Source organism: Octopus bimaculoides, chromosome 13, assembly GCF_046866305.1.
Source record: "Octopus bimaculoides isolate indiv1 chromosome 13, ASM4686630v1, whole genome shotgun sequence".
Taxonomy (NCBI): domain Eukaryota; kingdom Metazoa; phylum Mollusca; class Cephalopoda; order Octopoda; family Octopodidae; genus Octopus; species Octopus bimaculoides.
Genome location: NC_142940.1, coordinates 8,842,696 through 8,858,761, shown reverse-complemented (window position 1 = coordinate 8,858,761; position 16,066 = coordinate 8,842,696). Strand labels below are relative to the sequence as shown.

Sequence of the window (16,066 nt, the reverse complement as noted above, 5' to 3'; positions counted from 1 at the left end):
ATCCAGATCATTGTTCAGGAACTCACCAAGAAGAACCGTCAACTCGAAAACGAAAATGCTTCATTGGGCAAACGTGTTGAAGAATTGCAAGCTGAGAACGCCAACTTGTTGTCTGCTAACCGCAACTTGGAACAGGAGAATCATCGTCTCAAGGTTTCTAACGCTGAACTCGGAGAGAGAGTTGATAACCTCACCAGAGAGAACAAACAGCTTACTGGTAAGTAGAAGACTAGGAAAATATTCCTACACAAACATACGCACACATATAGACATACATACACACTGACTTGCATACAGATATACACACATACTCGCGAAATAGGTTCTTTTCACAAGCCTAAAGAAACTACAATAATCGAACTGATATATGTATGTATGTACGTATGTATATATGTATGTATATATTTGAATACATATGCATCCATATACATATATATATATATATATATATATATATATATATATATATATATATATGCACACGCACACACACACACACACACACTCACACACGCACACACGTGTACACGCTCTTTTGTATAGATGTGACAAGGATGGACACCTCTTGCAGTAGGTGTTACAATATTGCTTTGGTAAACTTCGTTATCACGTTTCAGTCCGTTTTCTGGGGGCACAACATTTTTTCACATTTCCTGCAAAAGGAAATGCCATAAAATGCACAGTTAACAACTTCACTGTGCTCTTCTGACGACTTCTAAGGCCTTCCTTAGACAAACACGGCCTCATTCCTTACGTGTTCCACACACACAAACACACAACCGTACATATGCACGCACATCCAGTCCCCAATATCCTACTTTGTGTATCTTTCCGTTCAATGTTTTACATATATTCTTTTTATCCCATCGCTTTCCAGACAACCTCCGTGAAACCGTAAACGCATTGAAAGATGCTAACCGTCAACTTGCTGAACTCCAGGCCCTCCGCGCTCAATTGGAAGCCGAACGTGATTCCCTTACCATTGCTCTCCGTGACACCGAAGAAAGCTTGCGTGATGCCGAAAACAAACTGCAAGCCGCCACCACCGCTCTCAACCAACTCCGTAGTGAGATGGAGAACAGACTCCGTGAAAAGGATGAAGAAATTGAAAGCATCAGGTACATTCGCTTCTCCCTGCCGCTCTCGTCATCATCATCGTCATTTTCGTTTTCATCATCATAGTAATTAGTTTCATTTAACACGCTCCACGTAGTAATATCTATTGTGTGTGCGCGCGTGAGTGTGGGCGTGTGTACATGTGTGAACCCATGTGCGTCTGTGCTTCTGCAGTCTCTTCTTTAATCTGCAATAGCAATATATATATATGTGTGTGTGTGTGTGTGTGTGTGTGTGTGTGTGTGTGTGTGTGTGTGTGTACATATATATATGTACATATATATATATATATATATATATATATATATATATATATATATATATCGACACACATGCACAACATATGTTTATCAATATACATGCACACACATACACATAGACACATATTTGCTATATATGTGTGTGTATATGTGTATGTATGTGTATATATATATATATATATATATATATATATATATATATATATGTATATATATATGTATATATGTATGTATGTATGTATGTATGTATGTATGTATGTATGTATATCTGTATGTATGTATATTGCTCTGATCTATTTATTAAACACTACATATATATTAGGTTCTTACCATATGCATTCTCATACACAAATTATATCATCATCATCTTCATCACCATTTTATTATTTCACCAACTTTTGTTTTTTATTCACTACAACAGGAAGAGCAGCGCTCGTGCCATTGAAGAGCTTCAACGCACTTTGGTGGAGGTCGAGACCAGATACAAGAGCGAACTCAACAGACTCAAGAAGAAATACGAAACCGACATCAGAGAATTGGAGTCCGCTTTGGATGTTGCCACCAGGCAGAACGCTGAACACGTCAAAGTCATCAAAACTCTGCACATCAGGATTAAGGTTAGTTCGAGATTTAATTTTACCGAATTTATTTAGCTTTTTTCTTTTCTTTTCTTGGTAGCACCCTGTACTATGAATATTTGGCACCGAGAAGTCGAAATACCACAATTATTAGTTTTACTGTTATTGCAATTGACTCCTCTTACTTTCTGGTCATAAATAGCTTGCTGGAAGGCTCAGGGGTTAGTCGTACTCCACCTCAACAAAGCATATATAAACTAAACGATGTCCCTAACCATAAACCACAGTAAAGCATCCTTCTCCCTCTCTTCACGGAAAAATACTTCTTCAATCTTCCTTCCACTCTTAACCCCTTTATCCCCTCTACCACCTACTTATATATTCTTCATAATCCCTTTTTATAATGCCCCCATTTCTTATTTTTTCTGTTTCTCTCTGTCCTTTGCAGGAAATCGAAACCCGTCTTGAGGAAGAACATCGTATCAGCGAAGACCTCCGTTCCAGCTTGTCTGTATCTGAAAGGAAACGCATTAGCCTTCAAACCGAACTTGAAGATTGCCGTTCTCTTCTTGAAACTGTAAGTATTTATGATTCCACATCTCGATATGGTCACTTGCACTGACCATTTACAAATGAGCATGGTGACCATCGGTTTTAGTACAACAGCTTAATGTCCTTATGGTATATCATTTACGTACATGAATGTGGCCATATCATAGTTTGGCTTAGATAAAAATGTAAATTGTGTGTGTGTAAATGTGTATGTGTGGAGAGAGAGAGAGAGAGAGAGAGAGAGAGAGAGAGAGAGAGAGAGAGAGAGAGAGAGAGAGAGAGAGAGAGAGAGAGAGAGAAGAGAGAGAGAGAGAGAGAGAGAGAGAGTGACAATGACCATATAAATATCTGCAGAAATCACGTTGTGACAGTCCTCGCTGCTCCACTTAGGACACGCGTACAAGGTTAAGGACCAAAACGCTGTGATCCTAAGATGCCTGCTGACGATACGGAAAGGGTTCCGACGTTGCGAAGAATTCAGAAGTAGAACTTGGAAAACCACTGAGTAACTCTTGCAGTTTCTTCGTAGGACAAAGCATCTTTGATATTTATTTCACTTTGCACTTGCTAATCAAAGTGTGAGGAAACGTAACCAAACTAAGTCGTGGTTTTAACGAAATATTGTCGAAGATTGGTACATTTTTATCGATCCAGAAAAGAAAAATGGAGAGCGAAATTGGCTTTGGCAGGATTTGCACTATCAAACATTCGAAAGGCTCTGCCAATTTACCTTGTTTTAAAAGTATCAATTCGGGTGAAGGATTGGCGAAACTTATAGAGAATCGGACGAGTTACTTCGCCGTAACTGTTCTGTCTAATTGTGTTCTGATAGCAACGCTTGCTACCACACAAGTGCTAAGCTGTCGAGGGCCTTTTCCTTGGATAAATATATATGTGTCTGTTGGGAGGATAAAGATTTGCATACTTTGCAGCAGCTAAATTTCCTGAACAAAAAAGATGTCTTTATCAGGCCTGGAAACATGTTAAAATGTATGGTCAACATTGACCGACAAAGGTCATACAAATTGGCAAAGTAACCATACTGCATTTTTTGATGTCTTGTCAAGCCATCACATATCTAATATTCATGGAAACTACATGAATGACGCAATATTCCATTTTCTCCCTTGACCCTTGACCTGAGTTTAGTCAAAAAGAACTAATATATTTGTTATGATACGCATTGTAAAGTGAGAAATAGCCTCTTAACAAATCAAATTTGCAAGATGACTTTGATTCTTGTGGATATTTTACTTTTCTCATGTTGTTAGGTTAAGCTTGAATAATGCAACTTTTTATTTTCTGTTCTTGTATCCTTAAACAAATAAATGTTGTTGCCGACCAGTCGAAAAATAAAAACGCTAATATATATATATATATATTTTATTCTTCCAAACAGGCTGAACGTTCTCGCAAGAATGCTGAAAATGAATTGCACGAAACCACTGCACGCTTATCCGAATGCCAACTTCTCATCACTTCCCTTACAAACGACAAGAGGCGCTTGGAAGGTGACATCCAAGGTATGCAAGCCGAATTGGATGAAGCTATCAACAACATGCGTGCTGCCAACGATCGTGCTGACAGGCTAGCCGTCGAAGTCAACCGTCTTGCTGATGAACTCAAACAGGAACAAGAGAACTACAAGAATGCTGAAAGCCTTCGCAAGGCTCTTGAAATCGAAGTCAGAGAAATTACTATTAGACTGGAAGAGGCTGAGGCTTTCGCCCAGAGGGAAGGAAAGAGAATGGTTGCCAAATTGCAAGCACGTGTAAGTAAATGCAATTTCTGGAGCACATAATCATCGCAATTTTGTATTTTTATTTTTCCATTGGTAAACACTTTTTCTCATTTTAACTTCTTTTTCATTTGTTTTTATTCATTCATTCATTTCGCTCTTTCACTCTTCGTTCTTCTTCCTTTATATTTTTCTCTCTTTTACTCAGTTTCTTATACTCTTTCTTGCTTCTTTTCTTTCTTTGATTAGTTTTTGCAGTTAGTTATTCCGCCATCAGCTTTCTTTTTCTTTAGTCTGTCTGTCTATCTATCTATCTATCTATCTATCTATCTATCTATCTATCTATCTATCTATCTATCTATTTGTCTTTTTTCTTTCTCTTTTTATTGTCCTCGTATCTTTTTGCATTACTTTTTTCTTATCTTTTTTCTTCTCTCTTTCGATTTTCTCTCTCATTCATATAACGAACTATTTTCTTACTCTCTCTCTCTCTTTCTCACTCATTTCTTTCTTATTCCTTTCTCTCTCCTTCATTCTCTATCGTTTCCATTACTTATTCATTGTATTATTGAACTACCGATTGATTGATCAGTCATTAATCAATTGATTACTTCAACTTTCAGGTCAGAGACTTAGAAGCTGAACTGGAAGTGGAACAACGCCGATCAAGGGAAGTCATTGCTTCTTATCGCAAGGTTGACCGCCAGTTCAAGGAATTGTCCACAGCTATTGAAGATGACCGAAGAGTTATTGCTGAATTGACCAGCGCCAACGACCAGCTCTTACTCAAAGTGAAAGCCTACAAACGCCAATTGGAAGAGGCTGTGAGTTCGACGCCATCACCGTTATCTTCGTCGTCGCCGCCGCCATCGTCGTCTTGCTCATTGTCGTCATCATCATCATCATCATCATGTCCATCATCATGTCCATCATCATGTCCATCATCATCATATCCATCATCATCATCATCATCATCATCACCACTACCACCACCATTTCATCGAGTTTTAATACATGGTACTGAAAAAAAATGTATGTGTGTGTACTTAGAAAAGTGTCAACTGATCAGATATGTCTGTGTGTGAATGAATGTGTGTGTGTGTATGTGTGTGTGTGTGTGTGTGTGTTATGTGTGTGTGTGTGTGTGTGTGTGTCTTCATGCTAAAGAACGTATTAGTAATATTTCTGAAAAACCAATATCAGTTTGAATTAATATTAATCTAAAGAATTAATATTAATCTAATATAGCTTTGATGTTAATCCAGTATAGCTTTGATGATAATCCTATATGGAATTGATATTAGTCTAATATAGCTTTGATAATAATCTTTATGTTAATCTAATATAGTTTTGATGATAATCTAATATAGATGCAATGACAATCCTATATAGGATTGATGTCACTCTAATGATGATGATAATACAATATAATTCTATACAGGTTTAATAATAACCCAATAAAGAAGTAATATCAATCTAATATTACTCTTTAGAGCGGCGAGCTGGCAGCGTCGTTAGCATGCCGGACAAAATGCTTAGCGGCATTTCGTCCGTCTTTACGTTTTGAATTCAAATTCCGCCGAGGTCGACTTTGCCTTTCATCCTCTCGGGGTCGATAAAATAAGTACCAGTTGATCACTGGGGGTCGATGTAATCGACTCGCACCCTCCTCCGAACTTCCTGGCCTTGTGCCAAAATTTGAAACCAGTCTAATATAACTTTGATGATAATCCAAAAGAGGTCTGGCGATAATCCTATACAGGTTTGATAATAATACCATACAGGTTTGTTTTCCTATTTTGATTTTGTTTTGACACTCCATGGCTGATTATAAAAAGCTGACTTCTCTCACATGTAATTCTTTCATATTCCGGGAGAAAATTGCTTAACCTATGCACTTCAAAGGTTATAAACAGCTTTGCCTGGAGAAAGTTAATTACCTTTATTACTTGGAATATAAAAGGGAAACCCAAAAACATAATCTTCGAGGATGCTGCAATCATTACTGAATGGAAACCCTGAAAATATTTCCTAAACGGCTTAGGTCCTATTATTATACTAATTTCTCGCCTCTGACCAATAGGCTGTTTGTTGCTCTGTTAAAACACCAGCGTCTATATAATAATTAAAATGCGAGGCTTTCGTTAAAACTGCTATTTCGTTTTTCTTAATTGTGAGTCGAGAGTTTGAGCAAATAGAATATTTTTATTTTATTTAGAGAGTAAGAAACCACAGTAACTTAATAAAATATCGTTACTTGTCTGCATTTCGAAATGTTTGGCTTTTTCAGGAGGATGTTACCACAATTACCTTGAACAAATACCGCAAGGCTCAGCAATTAGTGGATGATGCTGAACACAGAGCAGATTTGGCTGAGAAGAATCTTTCTGCGGTACGAAGGTCTCGTTCGATGTCCGTTTCAAGGGAGATAACCAGAGTCGTGAGGATATAAGCAGATGCTGAGTGACCCGGAAGCCAGCCAACCACCGCCGACGGTGAGCTCTACTCACTACTTATTTGCTTCAACACCACCACAACCACCACCACCATCACTGCTACAACACTTTTAAATACCCTTTTAACACATTCACTTTTAGTAAATAAATATTGCAAATACACCACTGCTTAGTTAATACCTAAACACAGCGTACAGGACAAACAATAAATAAAGAAGGAAACAGTATTATGACAAACAGAAAAATAAAATCATAAAATGGCAGAGAATATGATAGGTAGCATCTGATATGTAATATGGACAATAATGTGTATTCCATATACTGATTTACACATTTGAATATACATACATGCATTATCAGACATATAAATGTATAGCTAGATACATTGCATTATTTTCACGGAAAACACATATACACACAAAAAAAAGTGTAAAAACTAATTTAATGAGCAGTGTTTATTAATTATAATAATTAATGTCACTGCTTGTTGTTTTTTCAATCCATCATTTGACAAAATAGCGATAATGTTCGGACAATTTCTTCCGACAAGAAGCAAAATGTAATGTGAAAAAAAACGCATGGAATCTGTTGTCATTCTTCCACACGAATGTACCTTATTGTTTTTTGTTTTTTTTTCAATTCTTCTGATTATTACTTGTTTTTTTTTCTTCTTTGTTGTTTAACACGTTTCTGACACTTCCTACGTTCGACCGATAAAAGAGCTAAAAAACACAACCAAAAAATTGTTATTTTTTGCAACATCGAAGAAACAAAATAAAAGGAAAAAATCAAAATAAAAAAGTAAAAATATTAAAAAACGTTAATTTAATTTTCTTTTTTTTTTTTGTTTGCGAATTAATTCACACCGCTTTTCGTTGCCAGAACAAAATGTTAAGATATTTCGAATAATTCCTTTGCAATCACCAAACCAAAGTTTAGAAAGAAAAAGAAAAAAAAAACGCAATAAAAAAATTCCACTTGAAATTGTTTTTAAAAAATCGGAACAAATTGAAGAAAATGGAATAAAAATAAAAATGAGTATTCAATAAAGAATCCCAAAAGTTAAAACCGTCTTTTAAATTCCCTTCAGTATGGTATTTTCGTGATAAAATTTATACCCCATAATTTCTTTAATATCTCAATTTGTTTAGTTAATCCTGAATTTCTGTTTAAATGCGACGAGCTTCCGCATATTTTCCCCGACTCCCAACTTCCACTTACAAAACACTCTCTTTTCCCGCTTTTCCCCTATCGTCTGCTTTCCCACCCTACCTATCGTCTGCTTCTGCTCCCCCCTGTCGTCTGTGTTTTGCATTGTCTGTTTTACTGTACTGTTTATAGTTTTAGTTAATCGGATTTTGCTTTTGTTAGTTGTCGTTTTTCATTGCTTTTGTTTTGTTTTCGTTTGCTTTAGCTTCTGTGTGTATATTCGTTCATCCAATTCAATGGACATAAAGAAGTCCCTATGCATTTTCTCTTGCCAGTTAGTGAGCTCGCATGGAGAGTGATCGACTGGAGTACTTAAGCATTTACTTTAGGACTTTCCAAGCTTTTTACTGCTTCTGTTTTGCCGGGACTCGAAGGGCCTCGTTTTTTCCTGATGATAGGAAGCGGGATTTGAACTCAGAATGAACGGAGCTGAAACTGGTATCGCAAGGCATCTTGTTTGACGCTTTGATATTCCGCAAATCCGCTATCCCGGACTGGGGAATTTTTATCAATCTCGAAATGGCGAAAGGCAACATTGACTTTAGCAGGAGTTGAACTCAGAAGAGATATCGAGACGCATTCTTTCGGACTCTCTGACAATTCTGCCAGTTCGCCAAGCGAAGATCAGGAGTGCAAAATTTTGGCAAAAAGAGAAGAATACTTTTGTCGACCATGGATAAAGAAGAAAAGGGAAATCTTAACGTTCCGGACAGGATCCCTTGGTTAGAAATTTTAAAAAAATTCGAAGGAACTGGCTCAAAACGTAACAATTTACATTTCTCTCCCTCATGAACCTCGAATATATTCAAATTTGTGTACATTATTCACTGATTCTGTCCATGCAGCGGTTTCTCCTTTGCTGAAAGAAATCAGGTCACAGGAATAGAAAGAAAGACAGAAAGAAAGAGCGTGTGAGAAAGAGAGAGAGCGCACGCTAGAGAGTTAGGGAGAAGAGAGATGGTGGAAGGGATGACAAATCTTTTAGCAGTAGTATTTTGTTAGAAGTTTGTGTTCGAGGGATTTTAAAAAGTCACATTAAATATTTCTATTTTTATATTCGTTTATTTGGCCAATATTTTAAAGAAAAGCAAACAACAATCAAATAAACAAGCAATAAATGAATTTCGAGAAGGAGAAATCTTTATTTGACGAAAAGTGGAAGACGAGATTTTGGTTCCAAATGACTGATTTCAGGGAAAATATTACAAATGATGTATAGTAATATTAGAGAGAGCGTTGTCAAAATGTTTCCAAAAGCAAGCGTTCATTCACATAGTGGTACATTAGTAAAATGGTTAGGCACATAGAGAAAATGCCATACGTCATTTACTTACGGCATTTTACGTTCTGAGTTCAAATACTGCTGAGATCAACATTATCTTTCCAACTTCCGGGGTCGATAAAAAGTAAAAGCAGTGCAGTACTGGTATCAGTATAGTTGGTTACATCCCTACTCCATCCCAAACTGTGGTCTTGTGTCTATATTAGAAATGAATAATGAACGTCAGACGACATCTTAATGTGAAGTAAAAAGGAAAAAAAAAGCAAGAATATATTTTGTGGCACCTACTTTCCTGTATGCTGTTGAATCCACAAGAGAAGGTAAGGATGAAGAAATGTTGTAATTCAAAGAAAATAAAGGTATTACAACGGACGAAACACGCACATACACAATGTACACGTACATACATATATACATTCACACATACAGTAGTTGTGATGGCAACACTGTCACTAATCCAGTATGAATAGGTAAATTACGAATGAAAGTTACGCATCTGTGAAAATTTGACAATGCAGGCTACATTCAAGAAACGCACGTAAGATTATGTAACTAAATATTATATACTCAAACTCTCCATACACATATATATGTATAAGTACATACATATGTACGTACACACACACACACACATATGTATATGTTCATACATACATACACGCATACATATATAAATACATGGGTATATTTTGTTTTTCTGTATTCACTTAGTCTTACTAGCTTTTCTTATATCCCCAAATGCAATGTCCTATTACAACTGATATTATTGGACATCGTATTTAGAAATACTGATAGAACTATCAGTTTATATACTTTATATCTTTAATCTCACGTAACTTTCATAATTCAATGCTTAATTAGGATTAAGTGACATTTGTTAATCTGTCAACACATAAATATAACCACACATAAATACAACTTGAGAGTAAATTATGTCAATAGTCATACTTTTATTACAAGCTTATTATTGCCGAGAAAAGATTTTAAACGATGGTATTCCGTCATTCCAGATTCGTACCCGTGTGAGAACTTTTATATGGTTGTTTAATCAACTAGAAATAACAACCAAATCTTCTTTAAATGACACTCTGCCGTTTTAAAGGACAAGTTTATATCAATGATGTCATATTAGGTAATGAAATTATTGATAAACTATGTCATCGTGGCAACACCTTTGATCATTTGTCTGACGATTAAGGTTGACTTATGACTATAACAATGGCCTAGATATCAATTAATTTTTAACCAGTTAGTTCTTAAAGGCTGTTGCAGAATGCAATCATATTGGAAACTTACATCTGGTGGATTTCTGTGATTTATAATTGCTTATAGCACTAGTCTTTGTGTCGAGATATAACATCTGTCTTTGGATATTTGGATCTACATGTAATTCCGTCAGGAGCCCTTTTTTTTTCCTATTTTGCACCAATCTCGTCATTCATAGTTTTATGAGAGTCGTGTACTTTCCGCTATACTTTCTTTATTTTTCAGTCCCAGTCCTACAATAGATGCAAGATCCGGGAAAGTCGAAACCGTGAAAGCTTTTCTTTAAAATCTCAGTAGGAACCATTTGCAGGCAAATGCTCCATAGATAAGGCAATATATATATATATATATATATATATATATATATATATATATATATGTATATCACAAGTATCCCAACCCAAGCAGTATATAATGTGTGTGGTTAAAACTTCGACTGCAATCAAATTTAGTAACTAAACAAACACAAAACAAAACAAGACAAAACGATGAATTTTTCGTGACTGCTTTGTACTTTTTTTTATTCTATTGAAAATGAAAGCCTTCTATAATTCCCCAAAGTTCGTATACATATTTTTTCAAAAACACAGAAATATATTGCTTTTACAATTTTTATCCCTTATTTTTGCGTCTCGTTAGCTTATTATCTTCACTGAGATAATCGTATTTTAGAACCTCGATGGCATCAGAAGAAATGATAACGTAACATGAAAAAAAAAAAGAAAAAAAAAGAAAAAGAAAAAAGAAAAAATAGTCAACAGAAACGCATTACTGAAATCTTTCAGCTATTTTATTGAATAATTAACAACTGATTATTAATTCAATCTATTGTTTCATCTTTTTTCTTCTTTTCTTTTCAGATGCCGTCTCAAAAGAGTGTCCCACTTCTTTCCTGCACATCCCACCAGATCTTCCAAGTTTTACATGTCGGTTTTCAGGGTACCACTTCACTTCTTGCCACCAAAAAATATCATCTGCAAAAGGGACATTTATTTTTCTAACGTTCTTTTATAATTTATAAATCTGCATTTCAAAGCAAATTTTTTTTATATAAGAAAAATTTTCCCTAATTGCTGCGTGATTACCACTGCATGTGTAAAATAAAAGAAAAAAAAAAATAACAAAGCAAAACAGCGACCTCTGGTAACCAATTTTTTTCTCTTTAACATTATATATATATATATATATATATATATATATATATATATATATATATATATATATTTATATATATATATTCACTTGTCAAAAAACAAGGAAGTTAGTCTGCAAGATTTTATGTTGAAAAAAACTTTCCATCGTTTTTGCAAGTTACTACGTACCGATGGCTTAAATAAATCTCACTTGAACGGAAAGTGTTGATTTCTTATGATTGTCCATTGTGGACAGATAGCTTTCCGATACAGTAACATATTTGTGTTCACATGCATTTTTACCCTCTGCCGTCACATCCTTCCACTTTTTTCACTTTTGTGAAAATGAAACGCAACACACAGACACACACACACATACACCATGATTTTGGTGATTATTAAATTTTTTTTTTTTTTCCTGTTTTTACTTTCTGAATTTACAATCTAGAGTGGAGTAGCGAAACTTCAAAGAAATCTTGAAGTGAAGAAAAAAAGACAACTGAGAAGAAATATCAATTTTCTTTTCGTGTTTAAATTTATTCCGTAGTTCGTCAATTTGTTTGAAACCTACCTTAAAAGCAACAGAAAGCACGTTTACCCACAAGTTTTTCTCTCTTTTTTTTCTGTTTCTCACTCTCCTTCTTTCTCTTCTTTATGTGCCATCTTGGAAAACAAAAGACTAAAAATACCCCCCAAAAAAATCCAAAAAACAAAATGAAGCTTATTCTGTGATGTCAATTGTTTCTTCTATATTTTCATATAAGATATCATATTCTGGAGGAGAACTGGAATTCATATATATATATATATATATATATATATATATATATATATATATATATATATATATATATATATATATATATATATATATGTATATATATATATATATATATATATATATATATATATATATGACTTTTTAAAATATATCTAAAAAAGACACGATTCTGTTCGTTTAAATGACATGTTTTTTGTGTCATTGCGATATAATTGTTTTTGTTTAAAGTGAATGCAAAACCGATTTCAAGAAAATGGTACACGAGTTCAAAAGTCTCTACAGCTATCTAATAATCATTTTTTTTCTCTCTAATTGAAGAAAAAAAGAAAAAATTCTTCAGCAGCGATTCTTCCTTTACATACATACATTTATCTATTTATTTAATTGTCTAATTAAAGCCTGTTGCTGGATTTCAACGGTACCTGAGATCAATGACTCTTTTGGACTCATTTCAAAATTAAGGTATTTTTTTAAACAAAGGTAAAAAAAAGGAGGAAAAAGTCCAGAAAGAAAATTATATTTTTCTTTTCCGTGATTTTTCTTCGATTTTTTTTTATTTGTAAAGAAAAAATATAAGAATACGTCATTGTAATTTATTATAATTATTTTTATTATTATTGTTAGCTGTATATTGATAATGTTACTGTTTGTCTTCTGTTTGCGACTGAGGTCTGGATCCTACGTAGGCAAATGACAAATGGTATAACGTCATGTATAACTGCGCTCTATGAAAATAATAAAAAAAATCTGCACTATTTCCATTCTGTGATCGATTTACTCAATCATTACATATATATATATGTACTGTTACATATGTACTGTTACTCATATTCTTCGAAAAGTTCTTTCTCCTTAGAGGTATCTGTTATAGAACCTTCAGGCATGATCAGGGGAGACAGCTGTGTATAGCTTAAAGAAGAGGAGAAAAAATAGCAACCGAAAACATGACAAACCATAGAAGAAAATGATAAGTCGATAGAAAGTATTTTCAAAAAGGACATCAAAATAAACAACAAAAATACAAAACAAAAACAATATATATTAAAACATCATTGATGAAGAACTTAAAATCTTGCTCTCCCCTCCCCCACTTCCCTCGGGAACTGTTCAGTTGCATTCATTGACTTCCAAACTCTGTGTAAATAACTGGGGTTTTTTTAACGTTATCATTATTTTAAATTTAAAAAAAGAAAATTAATTTAATTTATTATTAATATTTTTGTAAATTTTAGTTGTAATTTTTTTCCCTCTCTTTTTCATTTATCTATATTTTTCTTCTTGCATCTTTTATTTTAACGACTTTGTTTATGTATCTATTCTTGAAGACTGGTTAAAAAAGGTCACACACACACTACACACAACACACAACTCATATATATATATATACACTCATACGATACACAGACATTGTATCGAAATAAAGCAGGAATAAATCTCTAGCTCATTTATAAACTAGAGCTATCCCACCTATTCTCTGAAAAACGAACACTTAGAACTTAGGTAACAAATATACATATTATTCTACCCCTATGATCGGGTTATATTCTTTCAACTTGATAGCTTATCGACAGGGAACAGATCACATTGCTTGCCACTGGTCTCGACTGAGTTATATAAAAAACGAAGTAGAATTTGTCTCGTGTAAATTAAAAAAATTGATATTCCATATTAATAATCCGTTACAAAAAAAAAATGACATATTTCATCTAACAATGATAATGATTGTGCACAAAAAAACCCCCCAAGTAACTCTGCTAAGCAAAATGGGTGTTATTGTTGGAGAAATTGTGTTGGAGGCTTAAAAATAATTTTCATACATACCATAACACTTATGGTCGTTTTTTATCTGATGTGATCAGAGTTTCTCTGATATTTTGATAATTATAAAATTAACTAAACAAAAAAAAAAAGTATTGCATCAAAAATATATTTAAAAAATAGCAATGGTAATTAATACAGGAATTCATTCTTTTTAATGAATTTTTTTTTCACGAGACAATATTGAAATTGGTAATCTGTATTATCGAACAGATTAAGCTAACGACGAAAGACAGATCAAAACAAAACAAAGATAATCCATGGGATTTTCAGGGATTTGTTAGCGTATGACTTTCCCGCTCTTTAGAGTATTCCAACTATAGGGGAACCGGATAGATGCAAGCTTGCGGCCATATTGCTATCATCTCTCTTTGTGTTTTCTATGACTCAGTCTTATCTGTTTACCTGACCATCACGTATATCACCACGATTTTGATTCTCGGAATAGACGGTGTTATTATTATTGTTGTTGTCAATAATGATAATAATAATAAGACAAACTTACATGCTCCTTTCCGTAAAGGCTTGTCTTTTCAGTCGTTGCGAATTAACAGAAGGGAGTAATTTTTGTGGGTTTACTAAAGAAAGATATCACTACTGAACAAGTGAGGTTTTATTTTAAATATATGACCCTCTTAGAAACACCAACGGTCGGCCTTAGATTTGAAGACACTGAGAATTTCTAATCTGGTGATTTTGACCGGTTCTTTTGGCAAGAACCGAATCATGAAGATTGGAAATATATATATATATATATATATATATATATATATATGTATATATGTATATATGTATATATAAAAATACACAAATGGGTTTGCTAGCAAAGACACAAAGCATAACTTCGTTTAGCCGAGCCGTTTCGACAAATTTGATCGGTAGGGTATAAATGAAGGCCCTTTCGTTCCCAGAAGCTCTTGCATTCTAAGACCAGCTTTCTACATGCCTTAAATGGATGCTTTGGTGAAATAAATTTTGCGTATTTTTAAAAGATAATTAAACTGAGACGAAAAGTAGGATGAGAGTCAATTTGAGCGGATTTTCTTTTAGCAATAGTAGATAACTGAGAAGTTAAAAGATGGTTGGCATTCAAGATTTATTTCTGTTCGAGTACTACTGAAAATTTCGTGGGTTAAATCTTTCCAATGATCTCAAAATTTCAAAGAAGAATGCAACAAACAGAAAGCGACAGGAAGGTCGGGGCGTTGGGAGGTTGGGATTTATCTCCCCTGACCACCGCCATTGTTCGTGCGGTTGATCATTACGCTTGACCAAGCGAACGATTAGAGTGCTATGATGCAAATAATAATGTAATATTTTATATATTTCTGGTGAAGCGAATCGTAACGAGAGAACTTCACTCGATTGAATATTACACTTAACAAATTCTGTATAAACCGGGAAAGGTTACAGAAATACAGTTAAAGTGTGACCATAGAATACTGCGGTAGTTAAGAGCGGGAAAGGATCGGACCTGTTATTTAATTATATTTATTATTCGGGGTCTCTGGAGACTTTTTCAAACAATTTTTTTGCCCATATACATATATATATTTATATTTCTTCATGTTTTATAATCGTTTGGTGTTCGTAACATAACAAAAAATAAGTAGATAAAACTGACCCATCTTCCTATTTTATAAAAAAAAATATATAATCAACATTAATATATGTCAGCTCTCTCTCTATTTCTGTCTCTCTATACATCTTTCTCTCTCGTTTCCGATCTAGTTACACACACACACACACACGCACACACACATATATATATATATATATATATATATATATATATATATATATATATATATATATATATATATATATATATATATAGTTGCTGTTGTTTGTCCGTCCCTTTTGCACCTGCCCAGTAA

General features: G+C 34.0%; 1 protein-coding gene across 7 annotated transcripts in view; it reads left to right on the top strand.

Annotated features, from left to right (window-relative positions):
* The window catches only part of LOC106878553 (paramyosin), a 42,827-nt gene extending 31,239 nt beyond the window's left edge, over positions 1–11,588 (top strand). For 4 of the 7 annotated variants that reach the window (XM_089362012.1, XM_089362010.1, XM_089362013.1 and 1 more), the window contains 8 exons: positions 1–217; positions 878–1,118; positions 1,798–1,993; positions 2,403–2,531; positions 3,906–4,277; positions 4,868–5,068; positions 6,535–6,739; positions 11,318–11,588. The exon at positions 1–217 ends at the window's left edge or, in 1 of these variants, runs on beyond it. In XM_089362012.1, the coding sequence (XP_089218138.1) occupies positions 1–217; positions 878–1,118; positions 1,798–1,993; positions 2,403–2,531; positions 3,906–4,277; positions 4,868–5,068; positions 6,535–6,696 (1,518 nt within the window). In that variant the 3' untranslated portion in view covers positions 6,697–6,739; positions 11,318–11,588. Of the gene's footprint in view, positions 218–877; positions 1,119–1,797; positions 1,994–2,402; positions 2,532–3,905; positions 4,341–4,836; positions 5,069–6,534; positions 7,519–11,317 lie in introns of those variants that run through there. The other 3 variants (XR_016244084.1, XR_016244083.1, XM_089362014.1) reach the window with 3 other exon arrangements.
* Positions 11,589–16,066: the final 4,478 nt, after the last annotated feature.